We start from the raw sequence: 24,153 nt of genomic DNA, 5'->3' as shown, positions 1-24,153 counted from the left end.
CACGTCCGCCACCGTTCTCTGGGCCGCAACCGAGCGGGCTGGCCGCTGCCCACTTTGCATGCTCTGAGCTAACTCGGAGTGGGTTTCTTGAGTCACTGCCTCAGCAGCCGTGGATGGGCTGTTTTCACTTTGTACGTGTGACCGTGGGGGGGTCAGGCAGGTTCCCTAAAATTTCACTGTTTCCATCTCTTCTTCCAGGGAGATGACAGTCTATCCGCAATTACCTTTGACTCTGACTTTGAGACGGTGAGTGTGATCGGGGCACAGCCGCTTGTCCCACTGCTGGTTACCTGGCCCCTACACATTACCCAAACACGCCCCCGGCTCTTTCCCCGCAAACGTGACGTTTAGAGCCAGAATACACACTCTAGGGGCTACTCTGCACTTGAGGAGTTTTGAGCCCTTGGTTGGTATAGGTAACCGTGGTTATAATTTTAAAACTTGTATCCGGGTGTTAGTTGTGAGCAGAGTATATTTGAGGCACATTCTAAGCTCTTATCCTGCTCCTGGTTTTGGTGTAGCATGAAGCGGGGAGAGGGCTCTAGGCCGGAGAAGGGATTCGCTTTGGCAGCCGCGGCTCTGGCGGTGTGTGATGTCCTGGCACGATGGCCCCAGGGTCCCCTGGATGCCAGGAGTGGCCTGAAGGGAGAGTGGCCGGCAGGGGTCCCAAGGCAGAGCAGCCCCCAGCCTGGCCGGTCTGGGTTTGTCTGCGGAGCCGCGCTGGGTAGAACGTGCAGCCTCCCGGCTTTCCGGTCACAAAAAAAGAGCACAAGGCACGTGTCCAGCAGGCAGAGTCGCAGACGAGCCTCAGCACATGGCTCTGAGGGCACGTGGCACCAGCAGGTCTCCGTTCCACCTCGGCTCTGTGCACTCGAAGGGGACCATCACACGCCCGTTGTCTGCAGTGAGGGACCTCTGCAGATTAGGGGTGTTCCCTCAACACCACTGAGGCCGTGGACCCGAGATGCTCCCCGGAGGAGTAGGGATCCAGCTCACGTCCAGGGAAAATTCAGATGGCAGGGCTCACGGTTCTGCTGCAAGGGAGGGAAGAGGGATTCTCTGTCCAAGAGGAAGCCGATGAGGTTTGTCCTTTCCCTGGGCACACGGCAGGGCCCAGTTCTGCATCTGGCATCAGGGTTGCCCTGGGAGACGGTGTTCCGACAGGGCCCCTCCCGTGCGGGACCGTCCCTCCCCAGTGGGGTTTGTACTTGCCGTATTCCTGCCGAGTCCATCCTGGTGGACGGTCACACCTTGGCGCTACAGGCACTGGCCTGAGGACAGTCAGGGGGGCCGAAGATACGCTGTTCGCGTGGCATCTTCAGTGTGCTTCTAGGTGGTGTCCCGAGAGCTCCCGGGAACCCAGTGCAGCCAGAACACCGCACGGATCACGTTTTCCGGGGTCACCTCGCTGTGCTGTGTGTTTCTTCCTGGGCTCAGCCTTCACTCATGTCTCTGCTGAGTTAACCTCTTCTCCTGCTGCCCTTGCACCTGCTCTGACCCGTCCTGAACATGCCTGTGCTTCACTTTTGGGGCCATCGGGCTCCTCGAGAAGGCTCAACGTGCTTTACATCGTTTCTTTTCTTTCAGAAAGCAGAAAGGAAAAGTTTCCACAAACCTCCACCCACGTCACTGAGTAAGTATGACCAGGCCCTTCATCCCTCCAATTTCTGCACTTTAACCCAGAGAAAGGGTTTTAGAAGCTGTCCTTCCCTGATGTCTTGGGAGAAAGATCAAGAATGTCTTCTTCAAACACCTGGGGTTATCAAGAAGTGACACTCCCACCACTTGGCTCCATTTTGTGTTGGGGTCTCGGGAGCCGGCACTCTCGGGGTCCCCGCCTTCCCTGTGGCCCTTGTGGTGCGGTCTCGGGAGCTGGTACTCTCGGGTCCCCGCCTTCCCCCGTGGCCCTTGTGGTGGGGTCTCGGGAGCCGGCACTCTCGGGGTCCCCACCTTCCCCCGTGGCCCTTGTGGTGGGGTCTTGGGAGCCGGCACTCTCGGGGTCCCCACCTTCCCTGTGGCCCTTGTGGTGCGGTCTCGGGAGCTGGTACTCTCGGGTCCCCGCCTTCCCCCGTGGCCCTTGTGGTGGGGTCTCGGGAGCCGGCACTCTCGGGGTCCCCACCTTCCCTGTGGCCCTTGTGGTGCGGTCTCGGGAGCTGGTACTCTCGGGTCCCCGCCTTCCCCCGTGGCCCTTGTGGTGGGGTCTTGGGAGCCGGCACTCTCGGGGTCCCCGCCTTCCCTGTGGCCCTTGTGGTGCGGTCTCGGGAGCTGGTACTCTCGGGTCCCCGCCTTCCCCCGTGGCCCTTGTGGTGGGGTCTTGGGAGCCGGCACTCTCGGGGTCCCCCCCTTCCCCCGTGGCCCTTGTGGTGGGGTCTTGGGAGCCGGCACTCTCGGGGTCCCCCCCTTCCCCCGTGGCCCTTGTGGTGGGGTCTTGGGAGCCGGCACTCTTGGGGTTCCTGTCTTCCCCCATGGCCCCCGTGGGAGGAGGCCCAGCAGGGGGCTGAAGCTCCCAGGGGCCGCTGTCCCAGGAGCCTCCTGCAGACGCAGTGCTCTGGCCTCTTGGGTTCTTTCCCCACCCTCTGAACCTGCTTGTGTCTTCCGAACGCTGCCTCGGCCAGAAGGCCTCATCCCCTCGGGATTGAGTCAGAGCTGCTGTGGACGCCGTGCGGAGCGGGTGTAGTGGTTTCCCGGTGGGCTTGCCCTGCTGCATCTGTGGGCAGGTTCTGTGTTCCCCATCCCCTGCGGGGAGACACCATCCTGGGCCATGGTCATGCGGGTGGCTGCCTGCTAGGGACGGTGTTGCGGGGATGGGTGTTGCTCTGCCCCGACAGCTGTCGGAAGGCCGGGCAACTTCTGAATAACAGCCATTTACTTCCGACAGTCCTGGAGGCCCAAGTCCAAGACTCGGGTGGGCGTCAGCACGGTGGTTGTGATGAGGCGTCTTCCAGGTTGTGGGCGGCCGCGGCCTGGTTGTACCTCACGTGGGGGAAGGGGTGAGGGAGCTCTGGGACCTAATCATGACCTAATCATCTCCCCCAGGCCTCACCCCGACACCATCACGTTAGGGTTCGCGTTAGCGTTCAGCGTACGACCGGGGGGCACAAGCGTTCGGTCGTGGCAGATGGGGTTTCAGTCCAGACGGCCAGCCGGGCCCCTCTTCGTCCGGGCTGTTCCGACACTGCTCTAGTGCACAGAGCACCACGTGTGAATTTGATGCTTAGGAGCGCCTTTCCGACAGAGCTTAAATCCCGGATGGGCTTCCTTTTGTTACCCAGAAGCCCGTGGCCGTCTCTGACCTCCGTATGCGTGTATCTACGTTTCTTCCGTACGAGTGTATTTCAAACGTCTCCTGTGTGTATGTGACGCACTCAGAGAACACGATTGGACTTTCATTAGCCCAAGGAGAACATAATTAGATCAATTCCTGCCCAGAAAAGAAACCATGTTTTGTATTACGGATAAATATAAACGTTAGAAAGAAATCATCTGTTGGGGTGCCTGGGTGGCTCAGCTGGTTGAGCGTGCGACTCTCGATTTTGGCTCAGGTCACGATCTCAGTTTGTGGGAGCAAGCCCCGCTATCAGCGTGGAGCCTGCTTGGGATTCTCCCTCGCCCTCTCCCTCTCCCTCTCCCTGGACCTCCCTGCCCTCCGTGCTCGCGCACTCTCTCCAAAAAATGAAAAAGGAAGAACGAATCTATCCGTTTGGGTTTTTGATGTCCTTCCTCTCCTTCCATGGAGGAATTGAGAATTGATGTGAAGGGCGGGTGTGTGTGTTTTAAACCTTCTTGTTTTAGAACCATTTTGTTTTAAGTTCTCTCCGGTTACAAGGTAAATATTAGAACATCTTTAATTGCTTTCACTGAATATCAGCGTTTCAAGTGTTTCAAATAGTAATCGTCCAATTGTTTGTATCTTCATTTCTGTAAACGTCAGAGTCGTGCTTCACCTAACTTAGAACGGTGAAAGCCCCAGAAGTATCTAGAAGTCGAGGGGTGCTGAACTTCAGCACCCTGCTTTCCCCCGTGCTTTCTCCCCGCAGCCCCCGCTGGGAGTCCCGTATGGCCCAGCCCTGGTCCTCAGAGCCTTTTTCCACCCCCCGCCCTTCAGGGTCCTCCCCCCAGCACCCCGGCGCCCCCTTCCCTGGGCTGGCTCAGCCCTCTCACACCGGGTGAGCCATCTCCGCTCAGATGCCCACTCCTGTAGCGGCCTTTGGGACACCAGCCCAGCAGGTGTGCTTCTGTCTGGTTTCCTGGGCCGGGACAGCGGCAACCACGTGTCCCGTTCGTTCACTTAGCCAGTGTTGTTCTTGAAGACCCGACTGGATTCCGGGGCCCAGGGCTCTGCTGCTCACAGCCCCGCTCGCCCAAGTATCTCGTATCTCCCGACTCCTGTTTCCTTCTGCCTTCCCACTTTTGTCCACGTGCGTGCGTGTTTCCTGAGGGATCCTTACCGGTCGCTGATAGCTCACGTGGGCCAGGGAGGGAAATGTTACTGGTGGAGCTGGCCCCTGATGGCCAGCTTACTTTATAAGTGAGCACTTAAATGGACAGGGTTTGGGAGGCCTTCAGGCATGCCCCCAAGCCGGGGCGCCGTGGTCCCGCTGAGGGAAAATGCGTCCAGGTCTAACGAGTCTGTTCTCTCGTCCCAAATTATAATGAGAAATCTCCCCTAAATTTTGAAGCCATGGAGAAAACTTAGAGATTTTTTTTAGGTTTTTCAGGACTTACCATAGACAGGAATTTCTTTGCTGCTTATAAACATGGTTTATGAACAACTGAGTTATTGCATAAATGTGTCCGATTTTACATAATTAAAGAGATGAAATCCCAGGTTAAAAAGTAACTTTAACATGTTTCCCTTGTATGAATAACATAATCAAAAATGCCCAGAAAGGTAATTTTTTCTCATTTCTTCTCCATTTTTTGTTTTACGTAGTAAGTTCTAGATAGTATTACTTGTGTCCCTAGGTAGCAAAGTGAAAAATATTTATACCGTTAAGTGCAAAGGACAAAATTGTGTGTTCACTGTTCTGTGACTATAATACACCTGTATCTGGGAACATCAAATACTGTAGAATTATGACTGGATTTTTAGATAAATTTCCTTTTATGTTATGTCTTTATAATAAAATCGCAAAAACAAACAGAAGTATGTACACACTCCATATATATATATATATATAACTATGTGATATAGCTATATAATATGTAGCATATAACCATACGCTGTGTGTTTTTTACTTCTGTCAGAATATTCTTATGAATGTTCTCGTACCATTTTTGTGTCCCTAAAGCACAAATGTTGAGAGGCATCGATACCTTGCCCGTCTGAAACCATATATTGGCTTTTTAGAGTCACCTTATCACTCTAAACCGAGGAAAGTGGCATCCTGGAGGTCTCTGAGGACGGCAGCAAGTATGCCTCTTGGTAACAGAATGTCCTTAACCCCACAGAAGCTGTGGCTGGGAAGCTCGAAGCCAGGTACGTGTACGTGGTTGGTCCGACAGAGAGGCCCTTCCCGCTCCAGAGGAGGGTTTGACGAGTGGCGGGTGGTGATTTAAGATCGAGTTCGTGGGGCGCCTGGGTGGCTCAGTCGGTTAAGCGTCCGACTTCAGCCCAGGTCACGATCTCACGGTCCGTGAGTTCGAGCCCCGCGTCGGGCTCTGGGCTGACGGCTCAGAGCCTGGAGCCTGCTTCCGATTCTGTGTCTCCCTCTCTCTGACCCTCCCCCGTTCATGCTCTGTCTCTGTCTCAAAAGTAAAATAAACGTTAAAAAATTTTTTTTAAAAGATCAAGTTCGTAATAGGACTTATTTGCATGACGTTGCTTTTCAACTTCTCAAAGACGTTGAGCCTCATAATCTTTATGGCACACGTAAGTGTGGTTTCTGACGGTTTGCGGGTGTGGCACGCTATCCCTGGAGTCTTGTGACGTCCCAGCACTGCTGGCCCAGCTCCTACCCACTCGCAAGAGCCAGTTGTTAAACTTTTAAGAATTTGGTGAGCCGGTCGATGTCACGCTGGCCGCCTGAAATTGGACATCATAGGACTATTAATACCGTGGAAATAGACAAATGCTCCGGATCTGGGCTTTATTTTTTGAGAGCCAAAAATTTTTATCAGCATCCCACTGATTGCCACCATCTGCTTGTGGTCTTAAGCTTTCTTCACCCCGTGAGCATTGATCAGTAGAGGCAAAACCTTCCGTTGTGTTTGTCTGTACCTGTCATATTAAATCCATGCACGTTCAAACCAGGAAGTCTGACCCAGCCCCTGAAGTCAGCCCTGACCTTGGAGCAGGCATGGGCCAGCCCCCCCAGCACTACTCCCGACTATCTGAGAGCAGCCTTAAGAGTGAAGAGGTCCAATCTCAGGCGTTCTGCCAGCAATGGTGAGCGTGTTGACCGTGACGAGGCCACTAGTAAGGGAAAGCTCGGGATTTGTCCTTTGACAAAGTGAGATTTTGGGCTTCCTGTATTGGCTGTGTCCCTACGAGACCGTGGAGAGAGGACGGGGACCCCGCAAGTCCGCTCTGCCCTCCTAACGTGACAGTGACATGTCCCCAGGCTCCAGTCGGGCCTGCCCCTGTAACTCGGAGGCTTGCTGAGATTTATCGGATGGACAGTACTAGAAATAACAGTTGCACACAGTGAAAACCCCAAATCTCACCAGAAAGCCTGGGTCTGTTGTCCTGTCTCCGTCCTTCTGTCTGGTCTCTCCCCATGTCTCCTCCCCGGCTCTCACGGCTATCCTCGTGGGCCTCCACAGGGATCGTGGTGAGCCCCTGTCACCCTGACCCCCTGCCGACCCCTTCCTGCTGGCTCCGAGTTCTACTTTGGGCTTAAATGTTGTAGAGTCTCAGTCTATCAGGTGCATTTCGGAGACCCGAGTCTGCTTCTCTGCCTCTCTCTGTCAGCGCTGGAAGGGCTGCTGTTTGCCTGTCTTTGTCTTTTTGTTTTGTTTGCGATTTAGAATCTAAATGTATCACTTCTCCTTCTGTCCCCCTTCTGTCCTTTTCCTGCAGGCAAGCCCTGTGTTCACACCTTTCCGTTCTCTCCTGCTTCACCCTTCTACTCACTGTCGGTGTTGGTTTCCTTCTGTTCCGGGAGTGATCACGGTCCAGCTACACCGGTGAAATGCTTTGGTCTTCTTTTTTATCGAACGTCCGGGATTTTCTTAAGGCACGGCCAAGAATCCCGTCTACTCCTCAGATGATCTTTTCAGACGCTTGCGTGTCCCCCTCCAGGTCACGTTCCCGGGACCCCTGTCTACAGAGAGAAGGAAGACATGTACGACGAGATCATTGAGCTGAAGAAGGTAGTAGTTCTGTCCGTCCTCTGTTGGTTTTAGACCGCAAGAGCCTTCCGTAACCACGGGCGCGAAAGTCAGGATCGGTGCCGAGATGTGTCCGTGTGGAAAGAACGTGAGCTTTGCAGGGACGCCCGAGTTTTGTTTTGTTTTAAGTTTATTTACTTTCAGAGAGAGAACATGCGCACGTGCGATGGGGGAGGGACAGAGAGAGGGAGAGAGAGAATCCCAAGCAGGCTCCGCACCGTCAGCACGGGAGCCCGACTTGGGGCTCAGACTCATAAACCTCAAGATCGTGACGTGAGCTAAAATCGAGAGTTGCACGCTTAACCTACTGAGCCCCCAGGCGCCTCGAGGAGCACCTGAGTTTAAACCCTGGCCCCGTGCCTTGGAAGCTGGGAGACCCACCTAGAGCCTGCTGCAGGAGAGGCCTCCACTGTTGAGATTCCATGTGTGCTCTGCTCCAGCAGCATGGCACGGAAAATGGGAAAGACGGGGTTGACATCACAGTCCCTCTGCACAGAGATCTGGCATCAGACGAGGCCACTGGCGTCATTGTTATCAGTAGCCTTCCACGTGTGGACTCTTCGGTGGTAACCGGACAGTCCACGCTCCCTAGCTCAGTGGGTCTCTACGGGAGTCTGAGGGAGCTTACGGCTCTTAGCCGGTGATGACCTCGAGATTCAGACCAGGTAGTAGTCTGTCCAAGGTCAACCAGTAGCAGAATGAGGACTTCCCCCAAGGCCACCTGCCTCCCAAGGCCACGGCTCTTTTTGCTGCCCCGTGCTACCTCCTCCTCCTTATGGTGTAAATTGCACTGGAATAAATTATCGCCACCCTCAAGCCTTCGACGGAACCACTGCTGCCACACCGCTCTTAGCATCCACGTGCATACTTGTGCCCCTGGAGAAGCGGCCAGGGTTCACTTCCTCCGCATCTGGAGGGCCATGGCCCGTCTGGGCACCAGAGGTTAGGTGGGGCGTGGGCAGCCAGCACGCCCAGGGGCACGGCCACGGCGAGGAGTCTTCGAGCCATCTTACCCGAGGAGCCCCCGGTCTGGGCCCCCGTGCATGAGACGCAGCCCTTCTGTGGCGGCCCAGACAAGATGCTCCGATGTCAGGGGCCGTCCAGAGATTGCTCCCCCATGGGAGCTGCCCAGCAGTGAAGGTGCTGCTGGAGCATCGCACTCCCTGTCCTGAGGACAGCTGTGTGTCAGAGTTATTGTGGGGAGAGCCCTCATTTGGAACCCCGAATAATCACTGCAGTAGCAGTCTTGAAAGGAATCTTCTGGAGCTGGAAGTGGTCTCTGGGTAAAACGATACTGACTTTATTCAAACTTCCTGTCACGGACTTATGGGAAAAATCAGTCTAGGCTTCTAAACGCAGGGGGAGGAGAATTTCACTTCCAGGACTCTGAGCTTCAGAGTTGTTTTTCTGTGGCAAGCGGTGCCTCAGTTTCCTGTTGAAAAATAGGGATGATACAGGAACGGTTTCACAGTCGCGACGCGGGTGCGCCCATCAGCGCAGGGCCCCAGGGAGTACTCTGTGCCACGGCCGGCACCCCGCAAGAGGCCACGAGTGCAGAACATCCCAGGGAGTGGCGGGGATGGCACAGAGGCCCCCCGCACCCGTCTCCCCTGGCAGTCAACGCAGTGTCAAAGCCAGGCCGCAGACGTGGACTTGGTGCACGTGTCCGGTTCCGTGCCGTGTTGCCGCGTGTGTGCACCCGTGTCCCTGCGCGCACGCTGCCCCACGCCACCGGGATGCTGTCCCTCCAGCTGCCCCTTTGTGGTCACACCTGCCTCCCACCCCATTCCCCATCCCTGACTCCTGGCGGCCACTGACTTTCCCCCCCAGCTCTGTAGTTCTGGCATCCTGGTAACGTTCTCTACGTGGACTGATGCAGTACGTGACACTGTGGGGGGAGCTCTGCCTCCTCTTTAGTCCCACGTCTTCCCTCTTTCGTTGACGGGGGCGCATTTATGGTCTCTTGTCTTGTCTGTGGATTGGCCTGTAGAGTCGCCGTGTCGTTCCTGTTCTCCGAATTCTGCTTTGTCTGATGCTAACATGGCCGCTCCTGCCTTTGCTGGTTGATGCTTCGCTGGCATCTCTCTTTCCATCCTTTCACTTTCGACCTCCTTTCACATTATGTTGAAATGAGGTTCTTGCAGACAACATGCAGTTGGGCGTGTTTTTTAATCTACGTTGCCACTTCCTGTCTCCTAGTTGGTTTGTTTGGGTCACTTATATTTAATGTAATTTTTGGTAGGTTAGGATTTAAGTCTTGCACTTTATTTTGTGTACGTGGCCTCATGACCCCTGGAGAGTGAGAGTCCTGATGCTCTAGCAGGCCTCCTCTGACCCCCCCCCCCCCCCGCAAGGAGGCAGCGTGCCTCACTACAGCCTGGCAGGGGTGGGGGGCTTGGCTCCCGGCTCAGCCTTCGCTGGCAGGGGTGAGGCCTGCAGGTTCTGTTGTGTTTGCCTGAGGGTGGAGCGGTTATCACCCGTGCCTTCTCTGCCTGGCCAGGCTGCCCCTTTCCTGTCTGTGCCCGTGGGCTTGTCCAGGCTGTTGGCTTCCCCAGCACTCCCGTCTGGGACACGTGAGGCAGCAGGAAAATCGGGGGGCTCTGCAGTCCCTGCTTGGGTCCTGAGCCCCAGCCTAGTCTGTCTTCTGTCCACCCTTCTGAGCCTTCTTACATCTGTCTTACATACAGTGTCCACGGCTGCAGGAGTAGGGAACACTGAGTGTACCCCGTTTCCGGAAGCAGAATTCCCATTATTAGATTTCCTCTCCTTCCCAATGGCTGTGCATGAACTGACCTATTCATTAAACACTCACTGAGTGCCAGGGTCCCCTCGTCTCTTGGAGCACTATGGCGGTCCGGCCAGCGGGAGGCCTGCAGCTGACCTGTCCGGCCTCTCTCTCTGCAGTGCACACTGGGAGTCCGCTTGCCAGTGGTGGGGGCTGGGTTCGTTCGGGCACTGTCTCTCCTCTACGCCTCATGAGTCCTGGAAGGAGAAGGGTGTTTCCAGGTTAACTGGCTAGTCCGGATGCAGGCTGACGCCGGAAGCTGGTTGAGTGCCCTGGCTGTCCCCGTGCGGGCTGTGGGCACGTCTGAACCTCGTGTTCTCCAGGCCTCGCGGTTTCACGCCCTGGGAGAAGGCCTTTTCAAGTGAGGACATGGAAAACAAAAATGAAAAATCCCCTACCATCACCATTTCCTAAAAGGACGACAGAAGCCCAAAGTAGGAGGGAGGAGAGTTTTCTAAAGAGGGCGGTTGTGGAATTGAATCACTTTAGTACCGTGAAAAATCAGCTGCTCAGGCTTTTTCCCTCCGTTCACCGCAGACTGGTAACAACTGGCAGGGGCCCCCACTCTGACCCCCCCAAGCCCCAGCTGATGTCAAAAGTTTTAAGTGGACGTTAGCCTCGGATGAGTTTTGGTGACACGTGCTGTGACACGTGTGGGCTCCCTCAGGTGGGCGTGGGAGAGAGCGGCGTGCCTGTGTGGGGCTGCCTTTAGGGAGGGGGCGTTCCTACTCACGTCGGGTGGTCCTGCACCTGACGGCATCCCCCCTGGTTCCCAGGCACCAGGTGCCTCCTTCCCCCCAGCGCCACGCACGCGCCCTGACCGGGAACCGGGCCACCTCGCGAGTTCTGCTCCGACTTGTGTTTCACCTGCATGTTGGGGTGCGCGTGTGCACGAGTGTGTGTGTGTGTGTGTGGTTCTGTCTCCTCTCAGTCCCTGCACGTGCAGAAAAGTGACGTGGACCTCATGAGAACAAGGCTGCGGCGCCTGGAGGAGGAGAACAGCAGGAAGGACCGGCAGATACAGCAGCTCTTGGACCCGCCCCGAGTAAGTCGTGGCCCCGCAGCGGTGGCGCCCGGCCGCGGCAGGGAAGGCGCAGGCCCCGCTCTTCGGGCTGCAGGGGGGAGAGGCCGCCCGCCAGTGTCTTCATCTCTCCGTCTGCTTGCCGCAGGACCCGGATTTTGTTCGGACTCTGGCAGAGAAAAGGCCCGATGCTGGCTGGGTGAGTACCGACTCCAGCAGGACCGATAACCTTCCCGCTGAAGTCTGAATCTCAAAACAGCCCAGAGTTGAGGGACGCCTTTCCTCTAATGCAGTCGTGCAAGAGGGGTGACAGGGAGCCAGGGCCCAGGAGCCCCTAAAGCACCGTCCGCGGAGCCGGAGAGCTCACGACAAGACGCTGCGGGCGCTGCTGGGGGCGTGAGGGGAGACCGAGCAGGCCGCGCAGGGCAGAAGGTGCACAGCAGAGGACAGCGGTCGCTGTGGTGACGTCCCCCGCCACCACACTGAACCAGAGACGCTGAGGAAACAAAGCGGGATAGGATAAAGCCTTTAACACTTTAACACACACACCAGCTCTGCCACGGGGCCGCGTAACACACAGCACAGCGAGTGAAGCAAGGTGACGGCACTGGTGCCATTCCGTGATGAGGGCTGCGGCGGTGGAGAAAAAGGACCACGAGAAACCTGCTGAGTCAAGGAAGCACACTTCTCGAGAAGAGTGAGATGCAGACGGACCTGGAAGGGATCCAATTCTGAGACCACTGAGCCCAAGGAATCAAATAACATTAACGAGGTGACTTTCGGGTGTGATGATGCAACATTTGCAACAAAGCCCCGTGGGACTACAGGGGAAACTGAGTCAACATGACGGGGCAGCAGGGAGGATGCTGACCAGTGCGACACACAGAATCCATGCGGGCCTGTACGGAAAGCGTGCAGTCGGCTCTGTATAGGTGGTTAACACCGGCCCTGTTCCCAGGACGCACGAAGGAAGTACTTTCAGGGCGTGAGCACAGATCGGAGTGTTTCCACGAGAATATCGTTTTCAGCTTAATAGCAACTCCTAGACAGCGAACAGTTGAGCATGATCTCATTGGATTTTGTGATAGGGACTCAGTCCCTATTTAAAAAAAATTGTTTTTAACGTTTACGTATTTTTGAGAGAAGGCGAGACAGAGTGTGAGCGGGAGAGGGGCAGAGAGAGAGGGAGACAGAGGATCCAAAGCAGGCGCTGTGCTGACAGCAGAGACCCCAATACAGGGCTGGAACCCATGAACCACGAGACCGTGATCGGAACCAAAGTCAGACGCTTAACCGACGGAGCCGCCCAGGTGCCCCTCGATCCCCACTTTGAAACTCAGGAAACTGAGGTTAAGAGATTTGGTCATGGTACGCCTGGGTGGCTCAGTTGGTTAAGCATCCGACTTCGGCTCAGGTCATGATCTCGCAGTTTGTGGGTTTGAGCCCCGTGTCGGGCTCTATGCTGACAGCTCTGAGCCTGGATCCTGCTTCAGATTCTGTGTTTCCCTCTCTCTCTGCCCCTCCCCACTCACTCTCTGTCTCTCTCTCAAAAATAAATAAAGATTAAAAAATTTTTTTTTTTTAAAGAGAGAGAGATTTGCCCAGGTTGGGTTTATAGTGAATTCACAAGTACCATGCCTTGGTCCCCACTGTTCCTCCGGTAGTTAATATTGGAGAAAAGACGTCTTAAGCTACCCTGAGTAAAACCTAACCAGCAGAATAAACACAAATGATCAAAACCAGCGTCAGCAGGACTGAGAACACCGGGCATGCTCAGAGCTGAGACACCGTGTTTTAGGTTGGTGTGACCGAGCAGAGGAATGGCCGTGAAGTTGTGCTTTCCGTTTGCCCGGTACTGCTCTCTTTCGAGCTGTGTCTCAGGGAAAAACTCCAGTATAAAAAGCCTTTTACACAAGGAAATTTATAGCTGCCTGATTTGGGGGGGAACATTGAGGAGAAACCATTACAATTTGAATGATGCCACATGGAAACATTTTCAGAAGAAAAAAAATTTTAAGAATATAAATGAGTACAGCTATGTTCAGAAATGGCTGCGTGATTGAGGATTTAGAATTTTGTAAATAATGCATACTTTTAGAGAAAGGGCTCTGCATTTCTGTTCTGATGCTGCGGGTTTTCTGGGTCTTTTTGAGAGAGAGCGTGAGTGGGGGAGGAGCAGAGGGAGAGAAAGAGAATCCCAAGCAGGCTCTGTGCTGAGCACAGAGCCCAACCCCGGGCTCCATCCCACGACCTCGGAATCACGACCAGAGCTGATATCGAGAGTCGGATGCTCCACTGACTGAGCCAACCTGGGCGCCCCGGCTTTTTTAAAATTAAAGTTGATTGAAAGTAGAAATTCTAGATCCTTGGGTGTGTGCAGTTTCCACCTTAACACCCGCTGCCAAATCGCCCTTCGGAGTTGCCGTGTCCTGTGACTGAACGCTGTGCTGGTGAACAAGGTGCCGGTGAGCACTGGGCTGGTGAGCATCGCCCTTCAAGAAACGTCTGCACGTGTGCATAAGAAGGGTGATTTCTACTGAAGTCTTGGTCGTAAATAGCAACTTAAGCCTCATCGATCGAGGAATGGGTGTCCACACCGTATGACTGTACCGGGCAGGAGTCACGTAGGGGTGCAGCCCCACAGGGATGGTCCACCAGGACCATTCGTGGCATGAGAAAACCACGTGGCCGCCTGTGCGGTAGGATGCGGTAATGTCAGTGGGTGCACATGCACGACACAAGGTCTAGAGGACACAAATTCGCTTGATGACAGTATTAGGTGAGGGGGGTTAAGGTCAAGGGCCGTAGTCTGATATATGTTCTCATTTTCCCCCAAGAAGATGTATTCACGTATTACTGAACATAATTGAAAGTTAGTTTAAAATCCAACTGGGAAGGTGTTTGGGAAGCCAGAAAGAAAGAAGGGGATATTCTTTCAGGAGCGCAAGGGTGCTGTCCCCCACAGTGACGGGTTGGCAGAGAGAAGGAACAACGAGACACACGCGGTCTTCCGTGCCCCAGAGTGAAGCTCAGGGTCGTGGGGGGTCAGCTCTGCTCGCTCCCAAGGGGATACCGTGGACACAGTTGTCCTTTGAATCTGGTGATGGCGGTGCATCCGTGTGTTTCGAGTGTGGAACGTGGGGGGGGGGGGGAGGCTCTGCACCCGCCCCGCCCTGCCCCCGCCCCGCCCTGCGCCGAGAGCCGGACAGCCGGGCCCTTTCTTTGCTGCGCCTAGGGACTACGGGAGAAGCCGCGACCAAGTGGGGCGGGATCAGCGGGCAGGGGACGCCTAGCCCAGCCTGGGGACAGGAGGGAGGGGCAGCTCGTGGACTGCGGAAGCAGTCGACTGGATGTGCGCGTGTTCGACTGGCAGGTCGTGAACGGGCTAAAGCAGAGGATTCTGAGGCTGGAGCAGCAGTGCAAGGAGAAGGACAACACGATCAAGTACGGGCACGCGTGGGCGGGCAGGGGGTGGGCCGGGGGGGAGCGGGCTCCGCAGGGTCTCCTCGGCCGGGCCCCGGCGAGGCTGGCTGCAGCCAGCCCGCGTGCCCGCTCGCCTCCCCTCGTACCCGGCAGCGGCGTCTGCTCTGTCTGCTGGGACTGCACCCCCAGTCCCCGCCCGCCACCCTCCGTCCCACGTCCCTTGTCCCAGCATCCTCTTGGTGCCAAAACCACGAAAGGAGGTGTTAGCTGCCTCTTCAGACATCACCCGGACGGCGTCTCCCTTTCATCTTTTCCTGTTCCCCTTGCACCTGAGCCCTGCTCTCTGTCCTCGGTCTGGTGTGGACCGCGTGCCATCTCCCTGTGGGTCCGTGGGCGCTGGCACCCCAGCGGCCTGCCCTGGTCCCGTGTGGTCCCGGTGGTGCCGTGCGGAGCAGAGTCCTGCCTGGAGGCGCCCGAGTCCCCTTCCGCTTTCTCTCCCTGCGTCTCTCCCTTCTCTGTTCCTCTGCTGAAATCGTCCCCTGTAAAAATCTGTATTATTTGCTGATTTCTTCTGTATTTCGGCACCCTGGACTCCGCACCTCGATTCGCTAGAGCTTTTTATCTGAAGTCTGTTGGATGCTGAGTGGGTGGTGCTGGCAGTACGGGTCGGGGGTGACGCTCCTTCCTCACAGAAGGAGCCTCCCACCGCCCCCAGAGGCGGCTGTCCTCGCCCCAGGCTTCACGGGTACCCCGCTGCTTCTTCCACGACAGCCACCCCCCCTTAGTGAGGAATAGCTTTAGGGAGTCTGCTTCTGCACAGAAGGGGGCCCATGGCTGTGAGGACTCTCCGCGGGTCTCCGCCCAGCCCGCTTCTCTTCTGCCAAGCCCTTCCTCCGCTGACGTCCTGGGAAGCGCTCTTGCCCTTGCCCTGCCCCGAAGGGGGGGGGGGGGGCCGGCGCTGCCCTACTAACTGTGAACTGGGTTTCTAGCAAACTGCAGACTGATATGAAGACCACTAACTTGGAGGAGATGAGAATCGCCATGGAGACGTACTACGAGGAGGTGCGTGCCCTTCGGGGAGGGGAAGTCAGTGACCTGGGCGGTCGCCGGCCACGCCTGGCTCCCTGCGCTTCCGTTCCGTCTCAGCTTGAACGTGAATCCCAGCAACGTAGGCAGAAATCAGGAACCCGATCACAACTTTTTCAGAGCACGTTCTCCTTCGTGCTCGTTTTGTACCGTAACGCATTTTAATTTGGCGTTTGCAGATTCATCGTCTCCAGACTCTCCTGGCGAGCTCCGAGACCACGGGAAAGAAGTATGATCATCTCCTCGGGAACCGTGTTTCACGTTTGGTCCCGAAAGTAGCGCAGACATGACACGGGAACTGCGTGCACTGCCCTTCTCTTTGGAGCAGTGCACGCACCTGCATCAGTCTGTGAACGGTTTCCATCTGGGACGGTGACGCACAGCCACGTGCTGGCTCCTAACCGCATGTTCACCTCCCCATGCTCTGAGTCCTTAATTCCTGCTATGTAACAGCCTCCAGCTTAGAATTAGAAAGCGCTGTTGTTCCAAGCAGGACTTCCTTATTAAGAAGGCGTTTAATGCCAAGTACAAGTCTATCTCCCCCCGAGAAGTTTATTAGAGACATCAGGGGTTCCCCGTCTCGAAGATTCCCTTTTCACAGATTTGGCCACGTCACTGCCTCGGCACTGAGCTGCGAACTCAAATCAGGCATCCGCCCTGAGCCAGGCACGGCCTTCCCTTCCTTCTTTTCGGGGTTGGCAGACTTTCTCCGTACAGGACAGCCGCTGCTTTGCTCTTTGAAGCAGGCGTGCCCCGCAAAGCGTCCGCAGACACGGAATGGGCGCATCTGTTAAGCCATCGCCCCCGGGGCGTGTGCCGCGTAGGCTCCTGCAGCAGGTGCCTTGGGCCGCAGGACCGTCACCCACTGGTCAGCACACAACCTGTTTCCGCTAGCGTGTCTGTGCATTCACGTGTCAGCCAGCACCTCACACACGGGCTTCCTCACGAGGCCCATCGCAGCCTTCTCCCGAGCCCCGGCAGGAACATGGGGCAGCCCCTGAGCGCTGTGAAGGGGACTGCTTTAAACCCTGAACTCACCAACGAAAGCACCCAGGTGTGAAAAGCATGTACTCAACAGGCTGTGAAGGTGCCGCCTGTGGACAGCCCGACGGTGGCAGTGAAAGCCAAGCCGGGTGCCTGTCCCCCCCCAACACCCCCCCCCGCCCCTGCCTCCCACTCCTGCCCCCCACCCCCGCCACCGGGAACTTGTCCCTCAGACTGTCCACCACCCAGCCGTGGCCCTGTGCTGTGAAGGGGTCACACGTTAAGTGTTAGCAAGAATGCAAATTTGCAAATACAGAACCTGAACAATGAGGACCGACTGTATTTTAGACTCTGTAGGATAAGAGGCAAATCAAGCTATTGTACGGCTATTTACGTAACGAGAGAGAACGTGAGTTCCCACAAACGTTTTCGTGATACGATTTAAAATATATTACTAGTATCGAATACAGTGTTTTGTTCTGCAGGTTGATGGATGAGCACAGATTTCTGTTTGGGGGACAGCACTTTGCTTCCTTGTAGTTAAGTGTCAGGGTTCCCTGTTCCACTGCAGATATCTGCAGAGAGCACTCTGAGCCACAGACAGGCACCCACAGGTGCCGTGTAGCTGCCCCCCTTGAAGTCATTTATCCAGCAGGTTTAGAAACCCAAACCTAGCCCTTGGCTTTGCTGTTCCCAGGACTCCGGGGGAGAAGAGACTGGGCGTCAAGAGGCCGAAGAAAGTGAGCAGCGCCCTCCTGAGCTTGTCCCGGAGCATCCAGGAGCTCACGGAGGAGAACCAAAGCCTGAAGGAAGATCTGGACCGTGTGCTGAGCAACTCCCCCACCGTCTCCACCACGAAGGGTACTGGCCTGGGAGCCAGCCGCGGAGGGGCGCTCGAGGAGAGGCCGTGTCTCGGGTTCTTTGAGGAAGGACGCAGGTGGCGAAACGCGGGAGAATCTGGCAACCCCACGCCCCTATTTCAGTTGCCAGAAATGCAGATGCGTACTGCTGGGCAACACCAAAATTGACTCCGAGATCTAAGGAGCACCTGCTGTGAGCCAAGCACCCTTGCAGGTAGCTGGGGAGGGCACTAGACAAAAGCAGACATCCCTCGTGGAGGCCACATCGTACTGGGAGGGAGAAGCCAGCAGGTCAGTTATGGGTCTGGTGGCAGGAAGTGCCACGGAGCGAAATAGGAAGGACAGCAGGTGTCGGGGGCAGTGGCGTGCACCTGTGAGTAGGGTCTTCGGGGACAGCCATGCCCACGGCCAGTGTGCCCAGCATACGTAGGCAGTGGGAGGGTGGTGGCGAGGATGGCGGAAGGAAGTCGTGGGGCCAGGCTGTGAAGGCCACACCCGGGCCCTGGGGGCTGGGGCAGAGGTGACAAGTGCCGAGTGGAGAAGAGAGTGCAGAAGAGAGGGTGGGAAGACCAGGGCTTCCGTGGCGTCCCCATGGGGGCTGCTGGCGACCCCGGGCACCACAGGGGTGGCAGGTGGCCGGGTTCCGGATGCCTCAGAGAAGGGAGGAGCCGGCTTCCAAAGCTCTTATCTGAGCTGCTGGAAGGACAGGGTGTCCTCGTGAGGTGGAGGTGACGGCGAGAGGAGCAGGTCTGGGGATGGGGATGTGTCAAGTCTGCGGTGCGCAAAAGGTGTCCAAGTGGAGGTGGGTGCATCTGCGAGTTCAGGGCGGAGGCCTCAGCAGGTGATGCCCACATGGGGGCAACAGCAAGCAGAGGACCGGGCTGGGACTGAGCACACCCAGTGAGTGGGGAGAGCAGAGGAGGGCCTGGGGTCCAGCCCCTGGTGCGACGCAGCAGGGTGCAGAGGGTGAGCGGTGACGGTGATGGTGACGGGGCGCAGAGCGCCGGGGAAGGAAGTGCCGGGAGGAGGGAGGAAGGCGGAGGATACAGCGCGGACTCGTGTGTGGCCTTGAGAAGTTCTGTCTCGGACCGGTACGCACGATCAGGTGTGGATGTCACACTGAGGTCTTAGGAGGCCATCGGCATGGCCAGCTCCACAGTGTGGGCACGGACTCCCGCCCTGGGAGGCACCCTTCCTGCACGGACTGCCAGGCGCCGCGCGGCCGAAGGGGACACTCACAGGCTGTGCTGGAGGTGGGCGGTCGGGGCTGACGGGGCCATCGGGATGGCTGTGCCAAGTTCACCTCTTAAAGCCATTGCTTCCATCAGGTTACACGGAGTGGAGTAAGCCCCGGCTGCTGAGACGGATCGCGGAGCTGGAAAAAGTGAGTGGTGCGCCTCTCAGCTGCCCGTCCTTGACCCGCCCGAGCGCCAGGAGAAGCCGGCGCCCTGTAAAGTGGGGACGCAGACGAGCCCTTTGCTCACAGAATGCTCTCAGCACATGCATGGTGGCTGTCCCCCGCATGGCACGCGATGCAGATGGGAATGAGCAGACTCCGTGCAGGTCTGGACGAGACCCACGGGTCGTGTCGTTCCTGTCCCTGGTGTCACAGGTGCCCAAGCCACGGTCACATGGCCCACGGTTTTGGACTCCTTGTGTGACCAGGGATGGAGGCAGGTGGTCCTAGGGCCTTCCAGAAACCAGGCGGCCTGAATACTTGAGTCGGAAAACTTTATCATCAGAAAGTTGGGGAGATTAATACTTCCTCATACCTGCCGTGGGTCTGCAGATTTGATTTCACTCCTCTGGTCAGTACTCAGTCCGCTTGTTTGGAGTGGGTCAGAAGGGCCCGCGTCTGCTGACTGGTCTGGTGAAACGGTGAGAGCTGTCCCCTGGTTTGGCTGACCGGGGTAAACCTAGAAGGAAGCATCAAGTAACTACAGATCTACACAGCAGAAAACCTGAGTTTTTATGCACTGTGGGTATTTTCAGAAGAAACCTTGTTAGGAAAGGTGGTTACCCAGAGGTGGTGCGGAAGCCCAGGGGGTGGTGCTTTCTCGGCGGAGACACCCACTATCACCGGGGAGCTGGAGCCACTCAGTCAGTCCCTCTCAGCGGGCAAAACCGGGCTATCACATGAGATTAAAAGCACAGAGGCTGAAAATTCCAGAAATCCTAAAGAAAGGGTAGGGTCCATGAGCCCAAAGAAAAGCATATGAGCTCGCCTCTCACGTGCCCTCCGTTCCATCTTGTTAACGGCGCCTTGCCCCCACCATGCCAGGCCGGGCTCTGCAGGCAGGGTGCTCTTCACCTGCCCGCCGGGCTCCGGTGACGTGGTGCCATCCCGGCTTGTGAGGTCACACGCAGAGCTTGGCCCACACCCGCGCCTGGGACCAGTTTCCGTTGGTCACGGTCTTCCTTGGGTTTCACAACCACAAAGGAAAATGAGAAAGAACTTCTAACAAATGCCTTTGTTGCCCCCAGAAAATAAGTTCGATGGAAAGCCCCACATCACAGGCTTCAGAAGAGGTCAAGTCAAACGCCCCCGTGCAGTCTGCGTCCAGCTCCACTGTGCCCCAGCAGCCGAGATGTGACCGGCACCAGGACAGCGAGCGTCTTCGGGGGACGGTGCGGAGCCTGAGAGGCGAGCGGGACGCGCTGCAGACGCAGCTTCAGGAGAAAGAGTAGGTTGCAAGGCTCGGCCAGCACCTTCCGCCCTGGAAGGGGGTCGCGGCGGGAGTCCGGCCATCCTGGCGCACTCGGGAGACACGCTCAGCTCCTCGTAGTAACTGCTGGCCTGGTTTCATGTGCTTGAAAAGTCCTGTATCTTGTTTGTGAGATATGAGCCACTTCAGTGGTAAAAACAAGATAGCAATTGGCCACATCACGTTATTGAAAGAAGGGGAGGTGTCATTCAAACCTCTTGACTCCATTCCAGAGCCATTCCCAAATTCTTCACTCGAGAATAATCTACCTTCATTGATTTGTGAGGTAGATAGGCCATCAGTTAGATTTTCTTTAAGGTTTAGAATCAGCGGTATGTTTAAGGGATCTCGTCTAAGTACCAAATGAGACAGACATGCTGTGAAGCGTTCAGTGTGACCCTGAGAGTCTGAAAGGAAAAGCCTGCAGAGTTTGCTTATTCACTGTTGGTTCTCTAGTGTCTTGAGTTGTAGCCTCCTAAAAATGTTCCTGTCTCCTCCGCTGTCCGCTAGTGGCTTCTCTGGTCAAAGTTGTGTTATGAGTAAGCCAAACCCATGCATCTTCTGAGATGAGGGTTATCTCTCAGAGTGTGGCCTGGGCAACCAGCAGCCTCAGCATCACCTGGGAGCTGGTTAGCCATGCAGAACCTTGGCCCCGCCCACCTGGGAAGCCGGTTAGAGATGCAGCACCTGGCCCCGCCCACCTGGGAGCTGGTTAGAGATGTAGAACCTCGACCCCGCCCACCTGGGAGCTGGTTAGAGATGTAGAACCTTGGCCCCGCCCACCTGGGAGCTGGTTAGAGATGTAGAACCTTGACCCCGCCCACCTGGGGGCTGGTTAGAGATGTAGAACCTCGACCCCGCCCACCTGGGGGCTGGTTAGAGATGCATCACTCAGCCCCGCCCACCTGGGGGCTGGTTAGAGATGCAGAACCTCAGCCCCGGCCACCTGGGAGCTGGTTAGGGATGCGGCACTCGGCCCTACCCACCTGGGGGCTGGTTGGAGACGCAAAACCTTGTCAGACCCAGATCTCCTGAATCTGACTCTGTGTCTAACGACACCCCCTGGTGATCGTGGGCATGTTTAGGTCTGAGAAGGCCTCCCTAAGCTGACTAAGTTCTCTGGTGCCTGTTTATGGCAGAGGAAAACCCCTTCACACTCCCCTTGTTCTCCTCCAATCCAGGCGCATCTATGCCAATTGGCAGGTCCTTTGTAAAAATTAGTGTTTCATGAGAGGTTTCAAAAATGGGGCTAGTCATTTTGAAAGATAAATAACATCTGCGATTTTCTCTTCAGCCGTCACACGGCATGATAATAGCTTCCGCTTGCTGAGCCCTTACTATGTGACAGAGGCTCTGCTAAACAGTCAGGGTGTCTCGGATTCCTGTGGAGATTAAACGAACCTTGGAACCAGTGGAGCTGAGGTCAGACAAAGGTCTTGTCTTGGAGCCACCTGCCACCTGTGGGGCCCAAGAAAGCCCATCGGGCAGCAGTTTCGTTGGAGGTGATGGGGTTACGCCCCTCGTCCTCAGGGCCCCAGCTCAGGCAGCAGCCCCGGGTGGCGCGGGCAGGACCCTCAGCAGTCCTCTCAGATAGGGGTGACATACCCGATTGGGTGACTGTCGGGGTAACGCCCGTCTCCATGAGACAGCGAGACCCGCGCGAGCAGAGCCCGCGGCTCGTGTGATGGTGCTCACCTCGGTATCCCGGGCACGTAACAGCCTCTGGCACATAGCAGGCGCCCAGTAAATAGCTGGATGAACCACCACCGGGCCGGCGGGCCTCTCGGGTCTGTTCCCGGCTCTGTGTAGCTATGAGCGAGTGCCCCTGCCGTCCATCCACCGTCACGGGGACGGAGGTCAGGCTGCGCGATGTTTTCTGAAAGCCCTTCCTGCCGGGTGAGGATCGGTGTTCCTGTGACGCTGAACCGTCTCTGCTTCTGTGTGTTCAGTTTGGAAGTGAGACAGCTGCTACAGACAAACGCCACCTTGCGGAAGGAGCTGGAGGGCGTGAGGGAAGGGGAGGAGGAGAGAAGAGGAAGAGAGGAGGCTCTGAGGTGAGTGCACAAGAGGCAGAGGCTGTGGAGGTCGCACGACTCCAAGCGTTTCCTGCCTTTCCTCAGCGCGGCTTTCAAGTGGCTCTTATACAACCCCAGCCTGATCCCCACACCCCGCGCCCTGACATCTTGCAGTGGCTCTTTCTTTCCTTCGGAGTAAAAATCCTGACTCTGGGGAAGGGCCGCTCGCGATCAGGCCGGTGTTTGCCTCCCTGGCACGATGCCCGGTCCTCGGCACGCACCTTTCACTGCGGCTAAAATAAAGAAATTAAAACAAACAAACACACACACACACATGATTCCTGCCCATTTGTCCCTCGTGGCCTCAGAACTCTTACCATGGTCCAGAAGTGCTGTTGGCCCCAGACGTCCTCTGTCCCCGCCCTCTCCGGGCCCCAGATCTAGGTGACCCACAGACCGCAAAGCGCAGTCCTGTGCACCGGCCCGGCCCGAGGTGTAGGAGGGGTGGTAGCCAGAGACCCCATGTCGCCCTGGGACAGGTGGCCTTGCCAGCTCCACAGGCGGCCATCGCTGCTGTCACACAGACACGCATCACAGCACGGTGACCAGTAAGATGGCGTCTTTTCCCTCCCACGTTAGAGAGGAAATTCAAACACTTACCAAGAAGTTTCAAGAACTGGAAGAAATTAAGAGAGAAGAAAAAGATGACCCCGTGGAAATGACCCCGGAGGTATGGCTCAGCTGCGCTCAGCTTCCTATCCGGGCATGGTGGGGCTCTCGGCGGACACGTGACGGTTCTGCTGTCTCTGTCCCCAGGATTTTCCTGGCTCCGACGTTGGCAATCCAATTCCCTTTTATCGTCACCACTGATTTCCATAAATTGTGTGTGTTGAGTCCAGAGTTCTGAACTCATTAACCATCAGTTAAGTGACTTTTTGAACTAGCATCCGAGTCTTAGCTAAGCTGATGAGTGAAGTCCTTCCCAGATTTCACATTCACTGAAGGGTTGTCTGTTAGTAGGTGAGGAGGATGAGGAGGCCCTACAGGGGAAGGAGGGATATCTGGTGAGGACAGCCTGTCCCCAATCCTGCGTGTTTAGTGTGAGCTTCAGGCTAAGACAGAGAGCAGACCTGACCCGGGGGGGGGGGGGGGGGGCGGGGTGCCAGGTGCCTGCCACCAAATGTCACACATGTCCAAGTGTCGAAGGTGCGTGAGGCAAATGGCAGGTTGGAGGTCAGAGGTAAGTGTAAGCAGCACAGGCACAGACAGGTCACACGATGACAGATGTCATCTGGCCCCAGGAGAGCAGAGATGTGGGGTGCATTAGGACTGGGGAAGGAGACAAGCCCCCTGAGGTGAGGTAGCAGGAGGACCCGGGCTAGCCGGGAGGCGCTGGTGACAGTGGCCGATGGGCTCGGGGGCACTGGTGCTTGCACGGCGGGCCGGGCACCTTGGACCCAGGGCAGTTTCAGTTTTTAAGTTTCAGCCTCTGCGAGAGCATTCTCCAGCACGGGTGTCTCCATCGGTGAGAACAGGCCAGTATGTTGATTCTTATTGCAAACCATGAATCTGGACCCTCCAGTGTGGTAGATACCAGGTTTATTTCAATGATCAAAGTAGCAATTCTTTTCATCTCCAAAACCAAGCGAGACATCGGTTTCCTTTAATCAGAGTCCCGTTGCCGTCAGTGTCTTAGGCCAGAAAACCAAGGAAAGAAAAGCCGGTGAACCTGGCGGTAACGCGCACGTGTTACTGAGCTCAGGAAGTGCGGCCTAGGTTGAAGGGGCCGCCTCCCAGGGGAGCTCCCCAGGGGAGCACTGCCCCCGCCCCAGGTTTAGGGGGGTGGATGAAGACCTACCTGAAATCTGTTTATTAGCAACACGTTTCTGCAGACATGAACGATGTCACAAGGCTGGACGTGTGGCTACGGATTTTTCCTCTA

General features: G+C 56.4%; 1 protein-coding gene across 6 annotated transcripts in view; it reads left to right on the top strand.

Annotated features, from left to right (window-relative positions):
- IQCE (IQ motif containing E) overlaps positions 1 to 24,153 on the top strand; it is a 42,231-nt gene that overhangs the window by 5,517 nt on the left and 12,561 nt on the right. For 2 of the 6 annotated variants that reach the window (XM_043559558.1, XM_043559564.1), the window contains exons 2-16: positions 199 to 246; positions 1,588 to 1,633; positions 5,351 to 5,479; positions 6,254 to 6,388; positions 7,244 to 7,314; positions 11,049 to 11,162; positions 11,287 to 11,337; positions 14,512 to 14,582; positions 15,551 to 15,623; positions 15,827 to 15,876; positions 17,329 to 17,492; positions 18,820 to 18,875; positions 19,976 to 20,175; positions 22,146 to 22,250; positions 22,851 to 22,941. In XM_043559558.1, coding sequence (XP_043415493.1) covers positions 199 to 246; positions 1,588 to 1,633; positions 5,351 to 5,479; positions 6,254 to 6,388; positions 7,244 to 7,314; positions 11,049 to 11,162; positions 11,287 to 11,337; positions 14,512 to 14,582; positions 15,551 to 15,623; positions 15,827 to 15,876; positions 17,329 to 17,492; positions 18,820 to 18,875; positions 19,976 to 20,175; positions 22,146 to 22,250; positions 22,851 to 22,941 — 1,404 coding nt within the window. The remainder of the gene's footprint in view (positions 1 to 198; positions 247 to 1,587; positions 1,634 to 5,350; positions 5,480 to 6,253; positions 6,389 to 7,243; positions 7,315 to 11,048; positions 11,163 to 11,286; positions 11,338 to 14,511; positions 14,583 to 15,550; positions 15,624 to 15,826; positions 15,877 to 17,328; positions 17,493 to 18,819; positions 18,876 to 19,975; positions 20,176 to 22,145; positions 22,251 to 22,850; positions 22,942 to 24,153) is intronic. The other 4 variants (XM_043559559.1, XM_043559561.1, XM_043559563.1 and 1 more) reach the window with 4 other exon arrangements.

This window comes from Prionailurus bengalensis, chromosome E3 (genome assembly GCF_016509475.1).
Source record: "Prionailurus bengalensis isolate Pbe53 chromosome E3, Fcat_Pben_1.1_paternal_pri, whole genome shotgun sequence".
NCBI classification, from domain to species: Eukaryota; Metazoa; Chordata; class Mammalia; order Carnivora; family Felidae; genus Prionailurus; species Prionailurus bengalensis.
This window is presented reverse-complemented; position numbering and strand designations above follow the sequence as displayed.